The following is a 25,839-nucleotide window of genomic DNA, read 5'->3' as shown; positions in this document are numbered from 1 at the left end:
CGATGGTCACAGCTAGTCAGAAATAGGACGTCTGCTTCAGACCCTGTTCTCTTACCTATCTGTACTGCCTCCCACAATAGAAGTCTGTTATAGACAGCTACAGGATGAAATATCATGCAGTTATTAAAAATCATGTTTAGAAGAACATTTCATTAAATGAAAACGTTATTCATATTTTATATAAAGAAAAGTCAGCTTATAAAATAGTATGTATAGTATGATCACTGAAGTTCATATGAGGTTATTTTCTGATGGTGCAGTTAAGAGCAATTTTTTAAAATATTCTTCTTTGTGCTTTTTTGTATTTTCTTACAAAACTATACTATTTTAACTGAAAAAGAACATTAAATGGAGGGGAGAAAAAAGGAAAGGTAAAATACACAGCTTCTTTCTCAACAAGGCCTTGATATATCTCTTACAAATATCCATATTTCAAAGAGGCAAGCTTGTAAACTATCCAGTTTTATAATGTCAAATCAATTATCCTCCAACATCTATAAAATGTGAATAATGTACTATAAGCATTGAATATAGGAAGGGCAATAATGCTGATACATAATATATTAAAAAGTTGTATGTCTATATGGTAAAAATTTTAAAAACATATAATTGAGGGGAGCTTGGGTGGCTCAGTTGGTTAAACATCCAACTCTTGATTTTGCTTCAGGTCATGGTCTCATGGTTGGTGAGTTCAAACCCTACATCAAGCTCTGTGCTGGCAGCATGAAGCCTGCTTGGGATTCTCTCTCCCTCTCTCTCTGCCCTTCCCCTGCTCTCTCTCCCTCTCTCTCAAAATAAATATGTAAATACATACATACATAATTGAAAGCAATGTGTTTTAATTTGTTAACATTTAGCAAGATTCATACGGCTTACTTTTTTTTTTTAAATGCCTGTCACGGACTCTTGAGCTGAAGCCACTTCTTCCTGCAGGTTAAATATTACCTTAGGAAGCAGAAAAGTCAAAACCTAGCTTGTTGTCCTCAAAGTATCATGTTTCTGAATCCACTGGCTGACTACACTCAAGCACTTCAGGAAAGTCACTGAGGCAACAGGGTGGACTTGTGTTCATGAAATGGCATCTGAGGGGCCTCACAGGCATTTGCAGGAGTCCCAGGATCCCAGGTATGGCCTGCGGACTAAATAGTCTCTCCCAAGCACACATGCAGTACCATCGGCCAAGGGGAGAAAAGAATCTTAGATAAAAATGACAGAAATAAAAGAGGCTGCTAAAGAGCTAGTGTTGTGAGTGTGGTATGGGAGATGGTGAAAAGAGGGGATGGCCTCAATTTTATCCAGGTTGAAAGTCTCTTCAAAATATAAAGTGTATTGACAAATAGCTTCTGATGGCCATAGTGTATTCATGGATTCAGTGTAAGGTACCAGACCTAAGAAATAAAGACAAGAATACAGCAATGGGGTATTGGTTTTAATCCCATTACTCATTTCAACCTCCTCACTTCCCAGTGAGGAGACTGAAGCCCAGAAAGATCAGGCCGCTGTCCTGTGGGCCATAGCTGCCCCGCACTCCAGCTATTAGCCTTTGGTCTCAACTATAATCAAGGAAGGTCATGTTCTAATCCTGCCCTAGCAACAGCTCCTATCCACTAAGTCAAAGCCCCCGTCCATGCATGCCAGACCCTGCCTCATCTGTAAATGAATTCCACTTTAATGCATAAGCAAGAATTTGCCCAAGAGAATTAAAAAAAAACTTGGTTTTTGGCTGAGTTATAAAACTATTAAGTTAAAAAAAAATAACTATTTAAACTTGATATATTTGCTGATTTCTGTTTTCCCTTCATATGAACTCAAGATTTACTTTTTATTTTCATTTATTAAATTCAATAACTTTTAACTCAAATGAGGATCTCTTGGCTTTCCTGTGGGTAGGAACTGTCACTCCAAAGCTTGCCTTACCTTCTGACCCTATATAACCTAATCTACAAAGGACTAAATCTAATATTTATTAAGCCCTTATATCAGTTTCTTAAAACACAATACAAAAGCTTAGAAATGTACACATAAACCAGATCAGACTCCTCATTCTCAGGTTAGTAACCAACATTTAATTACAGATGTTTTGGGCTGTATATAAGTCTTGGCAGTCTTTGTTCAATTGTGTCTGACTTCATGCATCCCTTCATTCATTCACTCATTGGGCAGGCATTTACTGAACCCTGGCTATGAGCCTGTTCCTATTCTAAGCAGTGGAGATGTAATGACCAATTAAGCAGAAAAAAAAAAAAAAAAACTCCTGCTCTCATAGTGCTTACATTCCAGTAGGAGCAATCAGACTCTAAATAAGTCAACAAAAAACAAAATGATTTCAGTGAGTGATGCCTGCTGTAAACAGTAAAATAGGGTAACGTAACAGCAAATGACTGGCTGAGAATTGTTCCAGATGGGATACACAAAGAAATGACATTTGATTGAGATCTGACTACAAATAACCCAATCATGGAAATAAGGGATGTGGGAGAGGAGGCATTCTAGGTAGACAGAGTATCATGTGCAAAGGCCCTAAGATAGGAATGGGCTTGGCAAGTTGGAGAAACTGAAAGAAGTTAGAGCAAATGGCAGGCACAGGCATATTTGGTATGAGATGAAATAGGATGTTGGATGAAGATACTTAAACTGAAGTGATAGAGATTTAGGATGACCCTAGAGTCAGGTATGTTTGAGATCATCAGTTTCTTCCAGCTTCAGCCTGCTTCCTGATCTTCTCTGGTAACCATCTAGCCCTCCTGAGTCCTCCCTTATCTCCAGCTGAAAAGTTCTCAAAGTCCTCTGGCTTCACCTCACCTTGTGCTTAGTTTTGCAGGTATCTTCTTTACCCTCACTTTCCCATCACCTTACCATCAGCACCGGTCCTTAGAAATCACACTCTGGCCTGAACACCTCTCCCACCTGGTTAGGTCTGCATATTCACTAACTGGTGATAGGGCAGGATCTACCCTCAGACAGAAGAGAATCCATCCACTCATGGAAAGCAGAAACTCTCTAAACAAGCTCACTTGGCTATGACTCTGCACTTGTCCTAACATACAGAAATGCTCTAGTCTTTAAAAGATTAAGACATTAAATGAGGATGCCAATACTATAGTAATTCAGATTTTGAGTTAATTTTTTTTCATTTCCATAAACCCATAGACTAAAAGCCATCAGGCAGATTTCTCCTTGCAAACCAATCACACCCTTTGTAATATTTATGAGTACTTCTTTGTTTAACTTAAGTTTTATAGAAAGGAAACTGGCAGGAAGAGACTGCCCCTCATCCCTAATGTCAGGTCACAGGCCTGGCTGAGTCACTGGCCCCTTGCAGTCGAGCATGCCAGGCCCTCAGTCCTAATGATCAACAGGGACAGAAGTACGATACTCCGTGCCTTATTTTCCTCCACTAGACTCAAACTCCAGGACACCAAGTCTGGGGAATTTACAGAGAAAAGTGTGTGATCTCTCCTGCAGTCATGAACGCAGTCATGAGGCCCTGTTTCCATGGACTATGAATCCACACCGACTTTAAGCAGCCTCTCCTACCTCCAAAAGTCGGCCAGCTAGCCATGAGACCCATAAAAGAGGAACCCCATGCTTGAGCAGAGAAGTTCAGTGAAGAATACACAGATGAGAGCAATTCTGTCTGCAGCTGCAGGAAGGTATGAAAAGAATGAATTATATACTTTTTTTTTTGTACGTCTGTGGTAATTCCCAATAAAAAATTTTATTGAATGAATCAGAACTCAAGTCTTAAAAACTGTTTTCAAAGTAACAATGAAGTTCTAAGAGCCAAGCAAAGAGCTGTTATGTCACAATCTCCTAAAATCTCAGGAAAGGCCCTGAGTGAAGCCTCATGTTGCCCTGAGACTTTAGTGAGCACAAAGAAAGGTGCCACGTTCCCTAGAATAAAGGCTCTATCTTTTGATATGCATGGCAAGAATCCTGGCTCCACCAAATGCCCGTTGAGACTGTGGACAAATTCGTGAACATTTCTAAGCACTATTTTTCTCATCTGAAAAAAAGAATAACCATACCCATATCTAAGACAGAGATTGTGAGGATCAAAGGAGATGAAGAATGGTCTGAGGAGTGGCCCACAGGTTGCAAATCCCTGCTCTAGAGAGACTCAAAGTTCTTGATCAAGTCGCGGTGGAATAGGCTGATCTCCTCAAGGCAATACCACTGGACCTGGTTTTAACTCAGTGGCTGCTGTGAATTTTCTGTCAGCTTTTATCACTTATACAATCAGAAAAAAACATTTTTTTTTCCATTGGATTAAAAAAAGTGGTTTTTTCTTAGGTCTAGCCATGATTCTAATAATGGACACGATTAAGTTATTTGGAAACACTTTGATCCTTTTCGGGTTTGCTTTTAAGCTTTGTTAGGGTGGACAAAAGCAGCCTTCAAAGTAGGACTAATTTTTCTTTTTTTCCAAACAGAGATGACACCCTTCTGAGAGCTCTACCCAGTGACTCTGACTGGTGGGAATACATTGTATTCCTAGGCCTGGGTGAGCTCTGGGGATTACATGGAAGTATAAATGTGATGCATCTAGCCCCTAGGCAGGCATACCAAGATTACTCAGTAAATGCTGGCTAAGAGGAGCCCAGGACTACTTAACGGGGCTAATGCTAAAAAGCCTCCTTCTTAAAAACAAAACAAACAAAAACAAAACAAACACACACCTTTCTAGTAAATGAAGGAATTTCAGTTTGTAAGTTGGGCCACATCTCCTTTCAAGTATAAGTTTGTCTCCCTTTTATATTTATTAAGTTTGTACATAAGGAAATTTAGATTAAAAAATGTAAGGAAATTTAGATTCCAAGGTGAGGAGTGTTCCTACTTTGAACAACTAAAAAACTGCCAGAGAATTAAATGAAACAGTGGTCCTCAAACTCTGGACACCAGGCAGCATGATGTTCCCTATATGGGAAACGAGAGGGGAGCCCTAGGGCTGTTCCAGCTTTCTGTCTGGAGAGTTCCCAGGCTGCCTGAACGTGGAACGTGGAATGTGGAACGTGGAAAAGGAACCTAGGCAGAAACCATCAGTCTCTATGGGTTCAGGAGGTAGAACTGGGAGCTCCACAGACCAAGGGGGCTCAAGAGGTTCACAGGGAGAGCACCAGAAAGAGAGCTGCAAGAGAGAGCCCCAGAGATCTGCATGCACGTGCATGCCATGTGGGAACCTGAAGTCTGGGTAAAGAACACCCAGAAGGAGCAGAGGTATAATCCCTAGAGCTCGCACAGACCAGGAATAGAGTATGTCCCCAGCAGTCAGAATCATTGGCAGAGTCTGCAGAAGGATAAATTAGTCCTCTTCTAAAGGCTGCTCTGGGCCAGCCAAACAGCTTAAAAGCAAACCTTAAGTTATTTCCAGGTAACTGAACTGTGTCCCAGAACACAGCTCAACAAACAAGCACCCAACAGGATGAAATTCACATCTATTTGGTATCTGATAAAAAATTACACGGCATGCATAGAAGCAGAAAAATACAACTTTATTTTCCATGGGTAGGAAAATATAATGTTCAAAAAGCATAGTATCTTGATTGCAGTGCTGGCTACCCAAATCCATACATGTAATAAAGTGGTATAGAACTTACATACACATGTTCCAATGTCAATTTCCTACTTTTGATATTATACTATAATTACGTAAGATGTAACCAATGGGAAAACTGTATGAAGGGTACAGGGGACCTCTCACACTATCTTCACAACTTCCTGAGAATCTATTTCAAAATAAAAAGCTTTTTAAAAGTAAGTTAAGGAGAGACATGAAAAGTATTTTCTTAAAAGCCACCCAAATCAAACTTCTAAACATATAAAATACAATGTCTGAAATGAAAAATACACCGGGATTAAGAACTGATGAGATATCACAAAAGAAACAATTAGTGAACATGGACACATAGCGATAGAAACTACCCAAAACAAAACAGTGAGTAAAGACTAGAGGCTAGGGAAGAGAGGATCAGTGAGCTGTGGGACAACTTCAAGCAGCTAATATGTGTATAATTGCAGCCTCCAAAGAAGAGGAGAGAGATGGAGACAGACCAAAATATATGAAGAGATAATGACCAAATCATTTCCAAATGTGATGAACCCACCAATCCATGAAGCTTAACAAATCCAAGTAAGAATGATGAATAAATAGGGTATGAACAAAGGGGCAAGTTGGTTTTTAGATGCCCATCCCTCAAAGACTTCCAGTGATGACAAAATCTACATGTGGGGCAAGAGTTCTGTCTCCTGTCCCAGCTGACATGATGTCTTTCTCTTCCAGGGAGTTGGTTAGAGTTCCTGCAGCCACAAAACCAGTGATTCTCTTCTCCATCCAAAGAGCAAGAAAATGGAGCTAGCCTACCTTTCTACCAAAATAATGGCAAATATTCTTTGGGGAGCCCTTAAGAGTACAGCCTTTAAGAGTCAGACATTATAGGTCACAAAATTTTTGAGCACACAGATATACAAGAACTTTTGCATTAAACGAGTATTGAAATCCTCAAAGGTTCAATGTGGCTGCTGGCATGCTCAAATAATTTCTCAAGATATTTGTGAAACTCTTTGTTGAACTTTTTTCAGAAACTGCAACACATTATTTGATTATCCTTGGATGCAAAACAAATTTATGCTCTCAAAGGAGATTTAAGTTTTTGAACCTACCAAAAAACTAATCAGATTCATATATGGTAAATATGAGAAAGCTACTGAACTGGATTAACAAATGATTTTAGTGAAAAAAAATATTGATGGAAGATGAAATGCTTTTGTGTTCTGAATGTAAAAGTAGAATTAATATCAATATTATTTGAACAATGGAAAGTAGCTTAACTATATAAGTTTTCAGGTTACCACTGGATTTCATTTTATTGATAGGAAGTCACCATTTTCTTTCCTTTTCCATACCTCTTGCATACAGATGCTTCTTTTTTTTTTATAATTTTTTTTAATGTTCATTTATTTTTAAGAGAGAGAGAGAGAGAGAGAGAGAGAGAGGGAGAGAGACAGACCATGAGCAGGGGAGGGGCAGAGAGAGAGGGAGGCACGAATCTGAAGCAGGCTTCAGGCTCCTAGCTATCAGCACAGAGCCCAATGCGGGGTTCAAACTCATGATATGTGAGATCATGACCTGAGCTGAAGTCAGATACATAACCAACTGAGCCACCCAGGTGCCCCCAGATGCTTCTTAAAAATAGTATAAGAGGGGAGGTGGGTGGGGGCATGGGTGACATAGATAAAGGGATTAAGAGTACACTTATTGTGACGATCAATGAATAATGTATAAAATTATTGAATCATATTGTACACCTGAAACATAAAACACTGTACATCAATTATACTTCAGTAAAAAAAATAAGTACAGAAAATCTATGGTCAGAGATTAATTTATAGTTTTTCTTTTCTTTCTTAGCATTTTTCAATCAGTGCATTTTTAGATCAATGGTTTCTTAAGACTTTATGAAATGTAGTAGTTTTCAGGATAAAAACTCTCATTAAAATATATGTTTTGACATATTTGTTAACAAATCAGTTCCATTACTTAATAGTTACCCTATAAAATGACAAGAAATATTGTGTTTCCACATGAAAACACATGCTTTTTTTTTTAACGTTTATTTCTGAGACAGAGAGAGGCAGAGCATGAGTGGGGGAGGGACAGAAAGAGAGGGGGGACACAGAATCCAAAGCAGGCTCCAGGCTCTGAGCTGTCAGCACAGAGCCCGACATGGGGTTCGAACTCATAGACCGCGAGATCATGACCTGAGCCGAAGTCGGATGCTCAACCGACTGAGCCACCCAGGCGCCCTAAAAACACATGCTTTATCAGAAAATAGTATCTAGAAAATAATTGTCTTTCGAAAGGGTAGGCATATCCCCCAACAGTACCAATTATAAAGCTTGACTGTTATCTACAAATGATCCTTTATACCATGGTTGTAAATAGTCTACAAATAAATACAAGTTGCCTTTATTACCAAAAGAAGTATAAATGTATGCTACCACAAATGCAATATAATACATAGGATATATTAGCCCCTGGGAAACAGTGATAAATAAGTCATAATGAATAAATCTTACCATTAACTCATTGCATAGAAATTCACTTACTGAGGGAAATGCCTCATGCACAATGGTCTTAATAACACAGACTATGGTAGCTGCACTTCATTGAGTGTGTTTATTTTCTAACCACTCAGTACCTACTCATCATCACCAAGCCAACTCAAGTCTTTCTAGTCCTGGGTGGCTGTCTTGCTAGGCAGCCCAAATGCTAGCCTTTTCCTGACTCTGCTGTGACCCAGCTTTCCTCCATGTTGCATTTCTGACCCTATGGAGAGAGAATGCACTTTCTTCATTTCAGATTCAAGGAAATAGGAATGATTTAATCTTCCTTTTTTAATTTATTTTTTTAGTAAAGTATAGTTGACACACAACGTTACATTAGTTTCACGTGTACAACATAGTGATTCAACAATTCCAAGTGTTATGTTGTGCTCATCACAAGTGCAACTACCATCTGTCATACACGCTATTACAGTATCATTGGCTATATTCCCTATGCTGTGCCTTTTATTCCTGTGGAATGACTTAATCTTACTTTATAAACTTCTTGAATGAAAAGAGGGTACAACACAAGGAGGAAAGAAGGAAAGATTTACAAAAATTGACAACAGTAGTAAGAAAGTCTATGGTGTTAGCCTTAGATAGAATTCTTCTTCTTTTTATCTTTTTCAAACTTTTTATTCAGTTTTGAGAGACAGAGCATGTACGGGGGAGAGACAGAGAGAAAGGGAGACACAGAATCTGAAGCAGGCTCCAGGCTCCGAGCTGTCAGCTCAGAGCCCAATGTGGGGCTCCAGCTCACAAACGGTGAGATCATGACCTGAGCCAAAGTTGGGTGCTTAAATGACTGAGCCATCCAGGTGCCCCAAATAGACAGAATTCTTAAAATAGGTAATTTTATGAATATTATCAAGATAGTAGTTAAAAGCCCTGACTCTGTAAACTGAGTCAATTCCGGACTTCACTACCAAATACCTATGTAACCTTGGACAAGTTATTTAATCAAGCTTTCCCTCAATTTCCTCACCAGGAGAATGAGATTATTATAAGAGGGGTGCATGTACGTGTGTGTACAATGCCTATATTTGTGTTAGCTATTATTATCAAATGCTCTCTAGTTCTCAACTACCCTTACCAATCTTCTCTTGTCAAAATACTTCTCACTAAGGTGTTAATAATTGATATATTATCTCTCCTAGAAATACTCAGAATTTAAAAGAGGATCCAGGAGAAAGCAATGTTTAACTCAAAGGTTAAGTAAGTTGCTAATGGTGGAATTACAGACAACAAGCTAACTGGGAAATATTATTGGATGGTACCTCCTAAATATATCTACTCAACAAGATTGCCCCTTCAGGGCTGGGGATGGCGTGTACCTCTAAATGTCCTTAAACTGTATGTCACATTTTGGGAGTATGTTTTGTACACACATATGTATGTACTTTTCAGAGGAAAAGATCAGTTTTCATCAGATTCCAGAGGGACTATGAACTGAAAATAATTGTGAATCCTTGCCCTCTAAGCTACCTAATTCTCTGTCCATATGTAAGAGAGACACTTCTAGTCAAACATGCACATTTGCTTGTCCCTGTACATAAACACACACACACACACACACACACACACACACACACACACACACACACAGTAGCAGCTGCTGGATCTCTAAGGCGTTCCAAAGAAAAAAGGCTCACATCTAAAATACTTCTCTCTTTAATGTGTAAGCAGACATATGCACAGATTTAGTTCCAATCACTGTTAAAAACACTTTCATTATTCTTCTATAACCTGATGATCTTTATTCTTTTCCTTCTGATTACAAAAATACATTTAGAATAAAAAGTAGAAAAAAGAAATGTAAATTACTCAAATTCCTGTCAATCAAAACAGCTACTTTCAGTTATTTTTCTATTCTTGTGTAAATAAAAAAATATGCACCATGTTATAAATACAGTATATAAGTGAAATTGTAATTCCTTCATCTTTTTTTTTTAACCTAACATAAACACTTTTCTTCACTAAATGTTCTTTGAAGCATGGTGTTCAAGATACCTCAGTTACTACATCTGTGTGGTAACTTCACCAATTCATTACTGCTGTATGTTTGTTTCTCTCCCAGTTTGTCATTATTATAAATACAGTGATGAAGATCCTTGTGCCATCATGTACACCTCTGATTATGCACTTGAAACAAATTCTCAGACTGGGAATTTCTAGATAAAAAAGGATGAATTGTTTTTCTTATTCAAGGCTCTCAGTTATTTTCCATTTTAAAACACCATTTATGTTTTTGTTAAAGGAAGAGTTTAATCATATAGATTTACAATTTCATAATTTTGAAGTTTTCAAATATTTGAAGAAAATTTATATAAGAAGTCAAAATCAAGCCTCCTTCTTAAAATACACACACAGACACCCCTAACATGCTAATTTAGAAAGACAAAATCAACAATGTATCATCATTGCTAAAGCTAGAAATATTTTATCCCATCACTTTTTGAACATTACCATAGCAAAGAATTTCCTCCTTTTAACCACTGGGTGTCCCCTGAACTATGTTTTTAGCATTCAGGCCGATACCACTACACCTAACATGTATCTCTGCAAACTCTTGTCCCTATAGCTGGTCCTAAGAACCTTCATTATCTTATAAATGCACTATTTTAAAATCCATTAGTCATTCAGCTTCCTATTTAGCTTTCATTATTCAGTGGAATAGATGCTTGGTTTCAGATTTTCCAGAGTCTACCCATCTTTTAAGAAAGCACAAAAAAAGCCAGTCACAAAATTACATTCAATGAAGCAATGGTTAACCCAAGTACTAAGTGAAACCAAAATTGGAATGTGAATATAAAAGTACTTGAACTATCAATTTCCTATAAAAGAAATGTTTTTCTTCAAAGTTGCATCTGCAGATTTCAGAGTGCTATATCTCTGGAATGTACTTAAGTCCAAAAATTCTGCTCTTGAGCTCCAATTAGACTATGTAGGAATGGACTGACTTAATTTACAAAAGAAAGAATCCAGGGATGCTAACCTTAATGTAAATAACCAACCAAAAAGCCTGATGTCCTAATGATTAAGATAAACATATGTTTAGAATTCACTCCTGAGTTCTTTCCAAATATTGTCTTTCTTACTTATACTACTCAATTAACAAGTGAATCTATTTACCTATAAACAACTGGCAAACAATCCAAGAAATCTGTAACATGTGATGCATCTAGGCCACACTTAACTCTTTTTGTATAAGTGAACACTGATTTCAACTTTTTTTGCTTTACTGATGTTCATTACATAAATCCATGTACATTGAAGAGTCATCAGTGCAGAATCTCCACTTACTCAGCACCCTCCCAATCATAAAAGAGACAGCTCCAACAATATCCCCATCTCCAATCCAGGGTCTTTCCACAGCCCCCATAATTCTGCAATTACCAGCCTAGACCCTTTTTCCAGTCTTCCCATTAATGACACTGCAACACCCAGGTCCCCCTACCTATTAATTGCTTTTTCTTTGACCTGTTCACTGATTTCTCCTTCCTACCCCCCTTCCCCCCCAACACAGGCATTTATCAACATCTGCTTTTGGTTTCTCTCCTCTTTTTCTGGACACTCTTTTCTTCAATGATTTCAAACAAGAATTTTGGCACTGAGGGTTAGAAAGGAAGATAAAATGGGAGCTTGAGCAATTTCAAAGGATATATTTTGAAACAGTTTATGATGAAGAAGACTGAACTAATATGTAATCTAAAGGAATCATTAAACAAAGAGGAAAAGAGAGAAGGAATAGCTCCCTAGACAAGGTCCTATGAAAATTAGAGAAAAACACGGTTAGTACTTGCTCCAACAAAAGGCACCCACATGATTCAATGACTCTTAGAAACTTCAGCACTCTTAATGTGCTTCAGTCACGCTATCTCCAGAACATGACAGAGAACAGTAGGTCCAAGGGCCAGGGTGGAAAGATTATCTACAAAGAAAAAAAAGAAAGAAAGAAAAAGAAAGAAAGAAAGAAAGAAAGAAAGAAAGAGAGGAAGGAAGGAAGGAAGGAAGGAAGGAAGGAAGGAAGGAAGGAAAGAGAAAACAAGAAACAAATGCTTATGTGTGCCAAGCACTGTGCTATGCACTGTATAAGAATTATCTTGGGGCACCTGGGTGGCTCAGTTGGTTAAGCTCCTGACTCTTGATTTTGGCTCAGATTATGATCTCACAGGAGTGAGACTGAGCCCTGTGGTGGGCTCCCCACTAGGCGTGGAGCCTGCTTGGGATTCTCTCTCTCTCTTTCTCCCTCTGCCCCTCCCCTGCTTACACACTCTCTCTCTCTTAAAAAAAAAATAATAATAATAATTAAAAAAAAAAAGAATTATTTCAGTGTAACTCAAAATGTACTCAGAAGACCAGTGACATAAGAGTCACCTGAAGTAATTGGTAAAAACAAAACAAAAATTAGGAATAGAGTTTTTAAAAATTTTTTATGATACTAACACACTGCTCTATACATTTACTAAGCATTCTGTAATAATGCTGACTGAAACATAAAAGACTTGATGACATCAACTTTCCTTTAGGTTTTGCTTTCACAAATGAACTGTTTTTAAAATAATAAAATAAATATAAAATAAAATATAAAATAATAAAATATATAAAATATAATATATAATATATATTATTATATATAATATATATTACAAAATATAATATATAAAATTTAAAATAAAAATAAGCTATGATGCACATTTTTGTATGATAAAATGTTGCTGACTTTATGACAAGAATCATACATTTGCAGCCCTCAGATGAGACTGGTTATTTTGCTATGAGCATGATTTCAGGTTATTGTCCCTTTTCAATCAGTCATGCCATTATCTTTGAGAAGCTAATAAAATCTAAAGAGAAGAATGAAAACAAACATATAATTTAAAACAGTATATTTCAGGAATAATATTTAATCAATTGTCCATCAGGTTTCCAGGACTTATGATTTACTCTGAAGCCAGTAAATTTACCTTCCATTCAATTCCTTTGATATTTTGTTAACATTTGATTGCAATTCCATATGCTATAAGGTACAACTTTTCAGAGACAATTTTTGTGAGACCTAAGGTCTTCGATAATTAGGCTCATAAATTCAAAGCACAATAATGAAAGGCATACTATCACTATATGATACAATGTTGATACATTTATGTGCCCACTTATAAAGGCAAAGTACTTACTGTTTTTTACTAGCCTTTCCCTATCCAATGACATAACAATTTGTATATCACAGATGCTTGATTTAAAAGCACGTTATTTTCATATTATTTATTAAAAGTGTATCCTTAGCTTCTGATAAAACAATTCATTGAATGATGATGCATAAGGTCTCTACTTTATAGCTATTGGCATATGTTCTGGGTGCTACATATAGTATGGTGTTGTTTTTTAAACAAAACAGCTACTAAGCTTAATTAACTACCAAACTTTCTTCCTTTTTTAATGGGAAAGGCTCTGCAATATATAATAGACAAAAGATTTTGCATCCTGTCCCATCCCATAGTTAGAAATCAATAAGATAATGATTTTTATTGCCATGAGGGCTAAACCAAAATAAAAGCAATAATTAAATAAGACATTCCCAGGAAAAAAATTAATAAAGAGAAACAGATAAATACATACATCCTGGCAATTTTTTTTAAATTGTAAGGACAACAACAAAATTGTATATGCACTAAGACAGGAAAAACAGAATTTCTAAAAATAAGTTAAAATTAGGCTTCCCCACACATCTCTACAGCACAGAAAGCCAGACAATCTTGGAGCAACATGTATAGAATTTTGAGGGAACAGAATTGCTCACCAAGGATGTTGTACAATTTTGTATTTATTTCTTGTGTGAAGCCAGCACAAAAGCATGTTCAGAAAATCACCATTCGTGCTCCCTCCCTGAAAAAATTATGTTTAAAAATATTCCAGTCAATGAAGACATGAATTGAAATTTAGAACTAAAAATGAAAATGAGGAAACTGCAGTCCAAAAGAATTTCTGGAGCTTCCCTTAGAGAGTTTTTAACCTGCCAAATCAGCCACGCAGTTGGATTCTGGGCTGGCTGCTGGAGTATGGCTCTCCCACTGAGCCAGGTAGGATTGAGCTCGGGGCACTTTGACTTTGCCTCTTTCTTGGCACTGGGACATGAGCTTGTGCAGCCACAGTCAACTCCCCACAATTATCATGGATTTTTTTGTCATGACCGATAATCCCTTAAAACAATATATGCTGTACTACTCTTCCAGAATTTGCTAACAACAGCTAAATCACTTGCTTGTGAGAACACTGTCCCCGAAGACTTTTTAAAGGTGTTGCTCCCTCAAAAACATAGCACTACATAAAGACTAGGTTAAATGCCCTAATAAAATGCCAAGATACCTGAATAATGATTTTCTTAAAACCTGCACGATGACGACTCTTTTTAACTAGAAAAATTGATCTCTCACAAAGCACATTATTTATCCTTTTCTAGGCCCTACTAATGATTTTCGTTGTTATCTCTGCTTAAACATAATATATACACAGAGAAAAATCATGTAGGGATATACGCCAAGATGGAAGTAGTGGCCATGTCTGTAGGTGCTAGAATGGTAGATGATGGTATTTTTTCTTTAAAGTCTTCACTATTTTCTTGGAGCATCTGGGTGGATTAGTCATTTAAGTGTCTGCTCTAGACCTCGGCTCAGGTCATAACCTCATGGTTTGTGAGTTTAAGCTCCACACTGGGGTCCATGCTCAAAGTGGGGAGGCTGTTTGGGGTTCTCTCTCTCCCTCCCTCTCTCTCTGTTCCTCCCCTGCTCATGTGCTCTTTCTCTTGGAATAAATAAACTTAAAAAAATCCTCTTCAGTATTTTCTCAATTTTCTTCAATGATTATGTTTTAGCTGTATTAAAAAGTGGCTAAAATCAGCAAATCATATATTAAGTATGAACATGCAACATTATCACATTAATTTAAGAATACACAGAAAATTTTATACCAATACTTATAAATAAGTGGTAGACTACGTGACACTGTTTTTCACAAGTACACATTGTCTTTGTGATTAAAAAAAGACTAATTTCATTAAGAGGAAAAGTGTAAAAAATGCTGTGAGTCATTTAATACTTTATGCATTTTAGAAGGAGGAAAGGTAAATACTGAGAAAAGAATCCCACATATCTTTTCCTCTAAGGCACGATTTCTATCCTGTTTATAGCTCCCTTTGTACCCATAAAAATATATCTATTATTAAATTTGGGTTCTTATAATTGGCTCTAAAAGATTGTGCCCATCTTATGCTTTAAATTCCATTCCTCAGGCCTTCACTGACATATGTTGCGCAAATGATCATACTCTCCCAGTGTGGCCAGATGTGTTAGTCAAATACTATACATAGATTTGACTGCAGGTTTGGAAAGGCTTCTTTGTTCCAGTGTTTTTAAAGGGGCTGATGTTAAGTTTTCCCATTTTTCCTTTTCCTGCTCTAGTCATTTTACCTTTGGTTAATTAATCCATGCAACTTTTAGTTTTGTACCTCCTTTACATCTGAGGAGCTCTTAGCCAGTTCATAATGACTGGTATAAAGAAGTAAGTGAATATGTTCTAGACACTTACTCTAGTCCAGTCTCAAGCATCTGTATTGGAAACGCAACACGACAAATGATTTTTTGGTTGTAAGATTCTGTTAAAATTGCTGCCAACTTCTTAGGATAACTTAGTGGCTATGTAGGGGTCAAATTCCAACCAAGTAAAAACCATTCATGATTGCAGGAGAGAAAGAGCTCTAAAATTCACACAGAGCATTCATCCCTAGGTATTTTTACATATGACAATATAACAGTGGTTCTTACCTAACCCTAATCATTTTGCTCCTGGTTATATCTTCCCAAAGTCCTCCTATGTACCCTTTTTCTTGCACCTCCAAATAAAATGCATCAAAGTGATAAAGGGAGAAAGAAAACAAATGCAGAGAAGTATCCTTAAGCATAGAAAGCACACTTTTAAACTGACTTTGTTTCAAAGGCCTGGGTTTGTCTGTAGAAGCCTAGCCTACATGTTTGCATATGCTTAGGGACATGTTGTTTAACCTTTGGAAGTATATACCAGTCTGAAAATGGATTACCAAAACCCAAACTAAGCTTCTGGATTTCACTTCTTGTTCAAAAGAGCAGTGGTAAGAAAATATTTGGGAGAAAGGATTAGTTTGAGGAAATCTTTCTCTGGTAATTTTGAGAAGGAAAGAGAATGGTAACCAATCATGGATGGTAGGCAGGATAGATAACATATCCAAATCGCACATGGTGTTATAACTGAATACAAAGGCTAAAATAATGCCTAATACTAGATAGTTTCCTTGAATTGTCTCCAGGCCCACAATATCTCACCAATGACTTATCTGTATGTAACATAAAGAATTAGAGATTCCCTGGAGACATATCCTATTGGAAATATATCTTGACTACCAAGTCATCCCAACTCACAGGTCTGTCTACCCTATCAAACAGATATGGACTGAATTTGGTGGGATAATAAACAATCTTCAGTCTCAGACCATATGAATTACTACAGTGATTTATGCCAAAGGAGCAAGGAAAAGCCTCCGTCCTCTCTTCAGTTCTGCTGGCGGGGACAGAGCACAACAGATCAGTATGTCTAGGCTCAGCACAAGAAGAGCTATAAACCTGAATTTCTCAGAAGTGTTTTGAAACAATGTCAGAATTCCTTGAATTGTTGATAAAGAGAAGAAAAATCCCTTCTTCCTTTTCTTGAGATAGAAGTTCAGCCTTTTGGTTTCGAATTTAAAGTATAGTCTGCCTCTACTAACACAGAAATCACGAATTGTCCCCTAGCTACATTTTAAGAGGGCTCCTTATTAGTTTTCTCAAGCCCCTTATAAATATGGGAATAAGGTACTTTATAGTCAAGGTGTTACATATAAAACAACCCTAATACTGTGCTAGCAGATGTTGTCTAAACCAACAATGCCTGTACATTCAAGATGTAATATTTAAGCTCTCAAGTAATAACATATTTAGTGAGAATACTCCTATAAGACCTAGTCTACTATTCACTTGACCACATTAGAAAAGATTTCCCTTTTCAAGTAAATAGGTTACTCTTAATTAATATTAATAGAGAATAACATCCAAAATCATTATTTCCTAGTATGGAGAATAAAGAAGCACTACTGTTTTCAGATAGGAAATCATTTAATAGATATCTTACCTGGGAAGATACTTAAAAGGTAGGGTAGATAAGGGAACTTAATGACACTCTGTAGTAATTTTCATGCTAGTAAAGGGAGAAAATGTGGTTTTTCATAAGGGAATTTATTTTTTAACAATTTAACAAAGAAACAGGATAAAATCTAAATAAATGTTTACTCTTATTGTTTAATTTTAAAGAAACAGTTGCCCTCCATGGCAAACTTCATTACAAATCTGCTCATTAATAATCTAAATTATATTTTCAAGGATATTAGTAAGACAATGACAGTAGAAAGTAGAGCGAACCTTAGTGCAGAATCCATAGCAGTTTCTATTCATAACAATCTCTTCCTATATTGGATATATTGAAACATATTAAATATTTCAAAACTGCAGGAAGAAGAGGAGCAAAATTTTTGAAACCATGTTGCTAACATAGAGAAAAATATAATGATCACTGTATGCTTTCTGGTTTTCCATGTACCATTTAGGACTTGGCTGTTTTACCAAATGGAAATGACAGTGACAATTCCTATCAAATGAAGATGAGCGTATCTATTGAGATCTAAAATGTAAAAAGTAGCAAAAGGGAGGCACATCCAGTGCCCTTTGGAAGGACAGCACATTCACAGGTCCCTTCTCCATGGAGAAGTTGACCAGTGTTGAAAGGCCACATAATGGTGTGTCATTCAGTAGAAGGAGAAATTCACAAGCTCAAAAACAACCATCTCAAAGTGGAAAGATTTGGTGTTACTAGTGTTTCCATACAATTGAGCCAAATAAAATAGACCTTCTCTTTTCCTTTTGTTTATGAACCTGCATAACAGATTAATCTAGGCTATCACTGTTCTTCTTTCATAGTGTATTCTCATGAAAAAAGATTTCCTTTTCCACTAGAACATTTGGTTTCCTTCTCTAAATCTGCCATGTTCACCAACAAAGCATTTAAGGTTCAGCAATTCCTATAGGGAAAATACCTTCAATAACTGGGTTCTAGTTCTAAATAGAAACAATTTCTAAAGATTCTTTGCCCAGGAAAAGAATTCTTATTAATTCTTCTTATTAATTTTTAATGATTTTCACTTACATTCTTGAATCAAATCTTAATTCAGATTAAATCTGCCAAAATTCCAGTAGGAACTCTTTGCAACCTCATTATCTGTGTCAAGATAGAATTCACAATTAAAAGCAAGAGAAAAGCAAAGCCCAGTACTGCAGAAATTACCTCATCTGATCCTTTCTTTTCTCCTGACTTTGAAGGTGATCCACTGGTTTTTTCACCGGCATGCTATAAAAACATAAAAAGGAAGAAAGATAATGTTTAAAATAAGGAGGTGTTACAAGATAATGTAATAGTGACTTTACTCCTGAAGGGCTAAATATGTATACTGTACAAACAAGGACCCCTTTAATCTTCCTTCTGAAAATGTTGATAATTCCACACTGACATGGGTGGCTTTCAAAAATCAAGAGAAGCTACAGACATTCATTTGGGATGTAGAAAGTCAGTCTATAATTAACCAGACATAGATCTGATGGTGATTCTAAGGCGGCATCTCGTCTCCTACAAAATGCCTCACTTAATTTTAAAGCCCAAATTGCCAGTGTGGGAGACATGTGGTTCCTCATGGAGATGTGATGTCTAAGGACCATGTTGAGTCTAAAACCATACTTAAGCCTCAGTTCAGCATGGGCTCGACGGACGACCATAGCTTCCAAATCTACCATCACTTCTGATGGTTCTTGGGAATTACCCAGAGTTCTTCTATCTGAGTACTCACAAATGCAGGAAGATAAACCCTGAAGGATAAAGACCACACCTGCAACTTCTATTTATTATGGCTTTGGAATTTCATTATGTCCAGACACAGAATTATTTTTCTCACCAGGACAAATGAATGAAATGAATGAAATGAATTTCCTTTTTCTCACCAGAACAAATGAATGAAAATAAGTATTTTTATGTGTTACATAAAACTTTCAAGTAGCTTACAGCCTCATTTGTTTTGATAATAACATAAAATAAGCCATAAAATTTATTGGATTTTTTTGAGAAATAAAAAACAAACAAACAAACATATGTTCCTGAAAAGGGTTACAAAGAATTGTTTCACTTCTTGTACATTGTGGGATATGCAAGAAAGTGGGGGAAAAGAACCTCACTAAATATAAGAAAATAAAAGCTTACCATTGGGTTCAATCCTGACCACCTTCAGTTAAACCAAAATATAAAACCCCATGACAGTCCCTAGAGCAGAATCATAACCTGAATATGTAAGTCAATGAAATTATTTGAAGAAGAGTGGCAGCAACAGTAATATTAATGTTAATAATTTATATTATATTATGTATAATAATTAATAATTTATATATTTTTTATTTTTTTAAATTTTTTTTTTAACGTTTATTTATTTTTGAGACAGAGAGAGACAGAGCATGAACGGGGGAGGGTCAGAGAGAGAGGGAGACACAGAATCCGAAACAGGCTCCAGGCTCTGAGCTGTCAGCACAGAGCCCAACGCGGGGCTCGAACTCACGGACCGCGAGATCATGACCTGAGCCCAAGTCGGCTGCTTAACCGACTGAGACACCCAGGCGCCCCTATATTTTTTATTATCTACTTTAACACACACTCTTATTTCATACAAAATAGAAGCTCATGTGATTTTTGGTATACGAAAAACTAAGAATAAGAAGAATTCAGTGAGCTTTTCACAAGGACCCATAACCAGTAAATGGGAAAAGTTTGCAAAGCAGCTTTTCTGACTTACAATATATTGCTTGTCACTATACCATGCTAAATAGAATAAGGTAATATTTCCTTTAGTCATATCAACATATATTTTAATGTTTTAAAAGGCCCAAGAAATATCAGACACATGGAAGAAATCTTGCATTAAGTGTTCTCTGTACACAGGGCACCTGGGTGGCTCAGTCAGTTAAGCGCCCAACATCAGCTCAGGTCACTATCTCACAGTCTGTGATTTCAAGCCCTGTGTTGGGCTCTGCGCTGACAGCTTAGAGCCTGGAGCCTGCTTTGGATTCTGTGTCTCCCTCTCTCTTTGTCCTTCCCCCACTTGTTTTCTCTCTCTCTCTCTCTCTCTCTCTCTCTCTCTCTCTCAAAAATAAATAAACATTAAAGAAAAGAGTTTTTGTATGAAAAACTAGGAGTAAATCACTTTCTTGTGTGGAAAATTCTCCCCAAAATGTAGCACCATCATGGATCAGGGGGTGGAATCCACTGAAAAGCAGCCAGCCTGCAAGAGCTTGGTGAATGAAGCCCTGTTTCACCATGATGTCCTAGTCTAGTGTTTGTCTATCTACAGTTGAGGGCAATCAGTATTGAGTAGTTAATGAATCTTGGGAGAAAAAACATCTAAAAGCCCACATATATATCAATGCTAAATGGTAAATGACAAGTTTTAGAAGATTCCTGAAGGCCTGACTAGAGGGAAGAATCATTCACCATTTGCAGATAGAATTTAAGAGGGATAGATCTATAATGAAAGATTTACCCAATTTGTCTCCTTCCAGAATTGGTAAATCCAGTGTTTTACTGAACGTGCTGCATGCATCATTTACTCTTCAAGAGGTATTAGTATTCTACTTCACAAACAAAAAAACTTAAAGAGTCAGTTGCTTTTGTCTGGTAGAAGTCTCCATGCTCTCCTCAAGGACCCCTCTGCTTCCTGCTCATGTGGCAAATATATATTATGATATGTTACCCTACAGTAAATGTTCAGATAGCCCTTTGTCTCTAAATTTTAGGTATATAGATGTTTTTCCTTAAATTTTTTTAAAGGGTCCCTGGCTGGCTCAGTCCATAGAGCATGTGATTCTTGATCTCAGGGTTATGAGTTCATTGGGCATAGAAATTACTTTAAAAAAAAAACAAAAAACAAACAAACAAAAAAAAGGGAATGCAAATAAATAAATATAAGAAAAAGTTTTAAAAAGTCATTTTCTGGGGGTGTTTCAAAATTTCATTCTTCTGGATTAATCAACACTATCAATCACTTGTTTCCATTTAAACACTCAAAATTCTACAAATTATGTAGTCTACAAATAGTTTGGGAGTGGTATATGTTATGAATACTTTTTCAAATGCTCAGTTATAAGGACAACTTACAAAAATTATGTTCTATAAGAACTGGTATTTCATGACTTCAAAAGAAGTATTTGCTGTCAGTAGGAAGCCTTTTTTTTTTTTTTTTTTTTTTTTTTTTTACAATACACAGAAGTATACTGACATAAAAAACACAATCAAATGGCAATATTTTTAAGGAACTTTATGGATTATATTTTCCCAGTTTCTTTGTTTTCTTTTTAACCCCACTTTTTAGTATATATTTTTTCTTTTTTTTAAGTTGATTTATTTATTTTGAAAGAGACAGAGACAACATCAGTGTGGAGGGGCGAAGAGAGAGAAGGAGAGAAAGAATCCCAAGCAGGCTCTGTGCTGTCAGCATAAAGCGTGACATGGGGCTTGAACCCACGAAACTGGGAGATCATGACACTAGCCAAAACCGAGAGACGGATGCTTAATGGACTGAGCCACCCAGGCACCCCTACTGTAAATTTTTTCTAACAGAAAGAAAAGTTAAAAGAATAATACAATGAGTGCCAATATTCTTACTACTAGATCTATGACTATTAACATTGTTCCTATATTTTGCAATATTTGCATATATTACAAACAGATCTATCTACCTGGATTTGTATATGTACCTGACTTGAGAGTAAATTGCGGATATCCTGAAACTTTATCCATAAGCATTTCACTAAGCATCTCCTTAAACTGAAGAATTTTCCCCAAGTAAATCCAATATCATTGTTACTCCAAGAGAATTAACAAAAATTACCTAACATCATTTAATTTCTAGTAAATACAAACCTTATGAATGAACCATTTCTCTGATCATTCCTTGGGGCTTATTGAATATTCATCAGTCTATTAATGATGTAAAATCAGTTATATCTTTTCACTGTGAGATATTCAAAGTGCCTGATTTTTTATGTTTATTTTATTTTTTTTTAATTTTAGAGAGGAAAGCAACAGTGGCGCAAAGAGATAGAGGAAGAGAGAGAGAAAATCTCAAGCAGTTTGCATGTTCAATGAAGACCCAATACAGGGGCGGATCCCAAGACCCTGGGATCATGGCCTAAGCCTGAACTCAAGAGTTGGACACTCAACAGACTGAGCCACCCAGGTGCCCCTAATTTTTTTTTTTTAACATGAACATAGTTAACACACAAAGTGCCTCATTATTTAATCCATGGCATAACTGAGCACTTCCTACACAACTGAGCTGGTAGAATGAAATATGTCAGATTCAATCCAGCATAGGAACCTACCTGCAGCAAGGTCTTTCTAAGAGGGAAGAGAGAAGGTTTTGTCCACTACCTCACGCAGTAGGTGAGAGAAACACGGAGAAGGGAAGTACTGACAGGTCTGGAATGAGAACTGAAACCACAAAACTGATAAATCCAGGGAGGACTTTTCTATATGAGGAGAAGGAAAAGAACATGTTCTAAGCACCTACTTACTCTGTGGCTAGCCCATTGCTAGCCATTTCCCCTAAGCGATCCCCTGCACTCCCCTCAGCAACTCCAGAGGTATACACTGTCACCTCATTTTATGGATAAAGAAATAGACAATCTGAAAGGTGAAGTCCTCCTCCATCATACCACATATCCAGATTATAGTCTATCACCCAGAGACTGTGCTACTCTGGATCTAGTGAAAAGCTAGGTGAGATCTTAAGACCCACATCAACAAAGTCTCAATCCAATGCTCTGAAATGAAAACAACAAACCAAAACAGAACTTCCCTATTCTGAAAGTGGTTTGCTTTATAAAATGGATCAAACAGGCCAGTATGTAAATTCAGTCCTGTATTAGGAGCTGGAGGCCAAAGACAGGAAGAGCAGGATGCCAACCCTCATGCAGTAGAAATTCACTGGGAGAACAAAGCTGCAGAAGATAGGACACTCAGGGAGTTAGGATGAAAGAGGTGGTATGTGCAGCAGGAGTTGAGAAGCAGGGAGAAAGCAGATAAGGGACTTCACTGTCTTCCCCCCAAAAGGAATTTTCCAAACTGTTTTCACCCCCATGGATCACTGCGTATTTGGCAAGTACAGCGGTCCTCTATCCTCATTGGAGGGTACAGCATTTATAGGCTTAAAATCTTCAGCCATAGCAAAGCCAAAACCTGTCCAGAAATCAACAAGATCCAGGAGCAGTAAGGCTGGCAGCCTGTGGGCTCACCCCAGTGAGGATGTGTGCTAGTGAGCATCTGGGCACCCTCCCTATGCTGCCCACATACACTCTGACAGACACACAGTCAAGGGCATACATAATGGAGAAGAAAATAAGGGCAAACTTATACACATACATAAAGGAAGAAGGAAGATAGAAAAAATCGGAGCTTCTGCAAATGCAAACCCAGGTGAGAGTGCCCAATGCTAGTGTGCTTCTGAAATGTTTTTGCTTTAATTTAAAAAACAAAAAAAACAAAAAAAACAAAAAAAAAACAAAAAAAAAAGACAAAGTTTTCTTTTAGGGTGACAAAAACATTCTAAAATTAAATTGAAGTGATTCTTGTACCACTCTGTGAATATACTTAAAAATACTGAGTTGTAGGTTTTAATGGCTGAATTTATGGTTTGTGAATTATACCTGAATAAAATTGTTTTAAAAAACAGTAAAGGTTATTTGAAAACAACTGGAAAGTTTGTCTTTTTCTACTTGGAGGCAAGGCCATACAGATCAATATTTGCAGGTCCAGTGATAGCTGTAGACAAATCATGAAGCAATAAGAGGTTATCTTGATGCCCTCTGGACTTCCCTCCTACTCAGAGCTCAGCTCTCTCACTGCACTACCATTGCATATGGTAAGAAAAGCTTGTTTTCAGGCCCTTCAGAGGATCAGAAAGCCTTCATTTAGTAGTGGGTCTCATCCTTCAGTGTGGGTCACAAGCACCTGGGACACTTGGAAACATTCATGCCAGAGTGCAGGAAATTAATTTGTCTATAGTGGGGCCAGAGCACAGATATATTTCTCTAAAATTTCCTAGCTGATCTGAATATGCAGCTAGGATTCGAGACCACTGGTTTTGAGAGGAGATTTGTGGACACCATGACAGGAAGCAGACGGTTCTGCTCTTCAAATCACCCCACTGAGTTGGCACCCATGGGGAGCTTCCCCTGGTCACGAAGGTTGGGGCAGCTCTGGGGCTCTGATTGGTCAACGAAGGAGCGCAGTGCCCTGTGTTCACACCAGCCTTCCTGACTAATTCTGAGCCTTGCCCTGTTTATGGTACATTGTACCTTCGTATCTGCACATTAGTCTCTATTTTCTTAGTAAAACAAACAAATTAGCCCCTTATTTGATACTCTCTTGCTTACTGATTCCTTCATAAATGTCTATTTTGCCTTCCCAACCAGATGGTAAACTATATTCTTATTTTTCTGGTCCTGTGGTAGGGGTGTGACAAATAATTCTTGATTGAATGAATGTATTTCCAAAGAGCTCTAAATATTCCCTGAGAAGTATTTTTGCTCTGTTCAGGTTAATAAACTAGACAAAAGAGAAAGAAGCCCCACCCCACCCCCCAAAAATAGCTTGAAAAATTAACAATGTATAAATTGATATTTCTTGCAAAATCCCTTAAAATCCATTCTTGTATGTATTCTGCTTGCTAAAACAAGCAGAAGGACCAAGATGTAAAGCTGGTTTTGCTTTAAAACCATCTCCCTGGAGCAATGCTAGACTTATTTGCCCTTAGGTGAATTCCTTGCCCAGAATTCCTTGCTCCCACTGCTCCTGCTCTCCCTGCTACCTCTACCAGGGATATTTGGGATGAAAGGCCTCAGGCTTGGGAGGCAGGGGTAGGAGACTGGAGGTGGTAAGTGGTATTTCCTCCTCCTTTCTGCCTCTGGGAGCCTCTGTACTAGTGTTTCCTGCAGAATCAGCCAGCTGCGGTTCCAGTTTGCCCAGGGCAATCCAGCTCCCCCCCAGTCTGCCCTGCCTAGAAATGATAGCAGCTTCCTGAAATTTCTAATCTCTGGGTGGCTTCACCCTCCCCAGTTGGCTTCCCAGACTCTTCTGTTACCTGGGTAACCAGTTCCCTGCATTCCATTCTCTGACAAACTCTGATGGGACAGAAGAAGTGTGAATGTGAAAGGCTCTGTGATCCTGGGCAAAATAATTTAACCTTTTTGTTTTCTACTTATAAAATGAAGCTAATAGTACTTGGCCCACGGGCTGACATATTTCTCAAACAAGTTGATGTTAATGAGGAGCCTGGCCCATTGCCTAGTTCCTTTTAGAATACAGTAACAGTTATTCCACTCCCTTGTTTTTCTCTGGCAACAACCTGATTGTACTGAATTATGAAATAGTAAAATGAATAAGAGACATAAGCAAAGGTTTAAAGGTTTCATTTTCTAAGGCTGTAAATGTTAGAGCAGAGAATTTAGTCTTCTATTTTTCATAAGTATAAAGTAACCAGGTTCATCTGATATATTTATATTTAGTATTTTGTCTCTTATGGTTGTA

At 37.3% G+C, this 25,839-nt stretch overlaps 1 protein-coding gene across 6 annotated transcripts in view; it reads right to left on the bottom strand.

Moving 5' to 3' along the window:
- Positions 1-25,839, bottom strand: part of CAST (calpastatin) — a 107,793-nt gene that overhangs the window by 75,991 nt on the left and 5,963 nt on the right. For all 6 annotated transcript variants that reach the window (XM_042990587.1, XM_042990617.1, XM_015536089.2 and 3 more), the window contains one exon: positions 18,505-18,567. In XM_042990587.1, the coding sequence (XP_042846521.1) occupies positions 18,505-18,567 (63 nt within the window). Of the gene's footprint in view, positions 1-18,504; positions 18,568-25,839 lie in introns of those variants that run through there.

Source organism: Panthera tigris, chromosome A1 (genome assembly GCF_018350195.1).
Source record: "Panthera tigris isolate Pti1 chromosome A1, P.tigris_Pti1_mat1.1, whole genome shotgun sequence".
In the NCBI taxonomy this organism is placed as follows: Eukaryota; Metazoa; Chordata; class Mammalia; order Carnivora; family Felidae; genus Panthera; species Panthera tigris.
The sequence above is the reverse complement of the archived record's forward strand: the minus strand, read 5'-3'. Positions and strand labels throughout refer to the sequence as shown.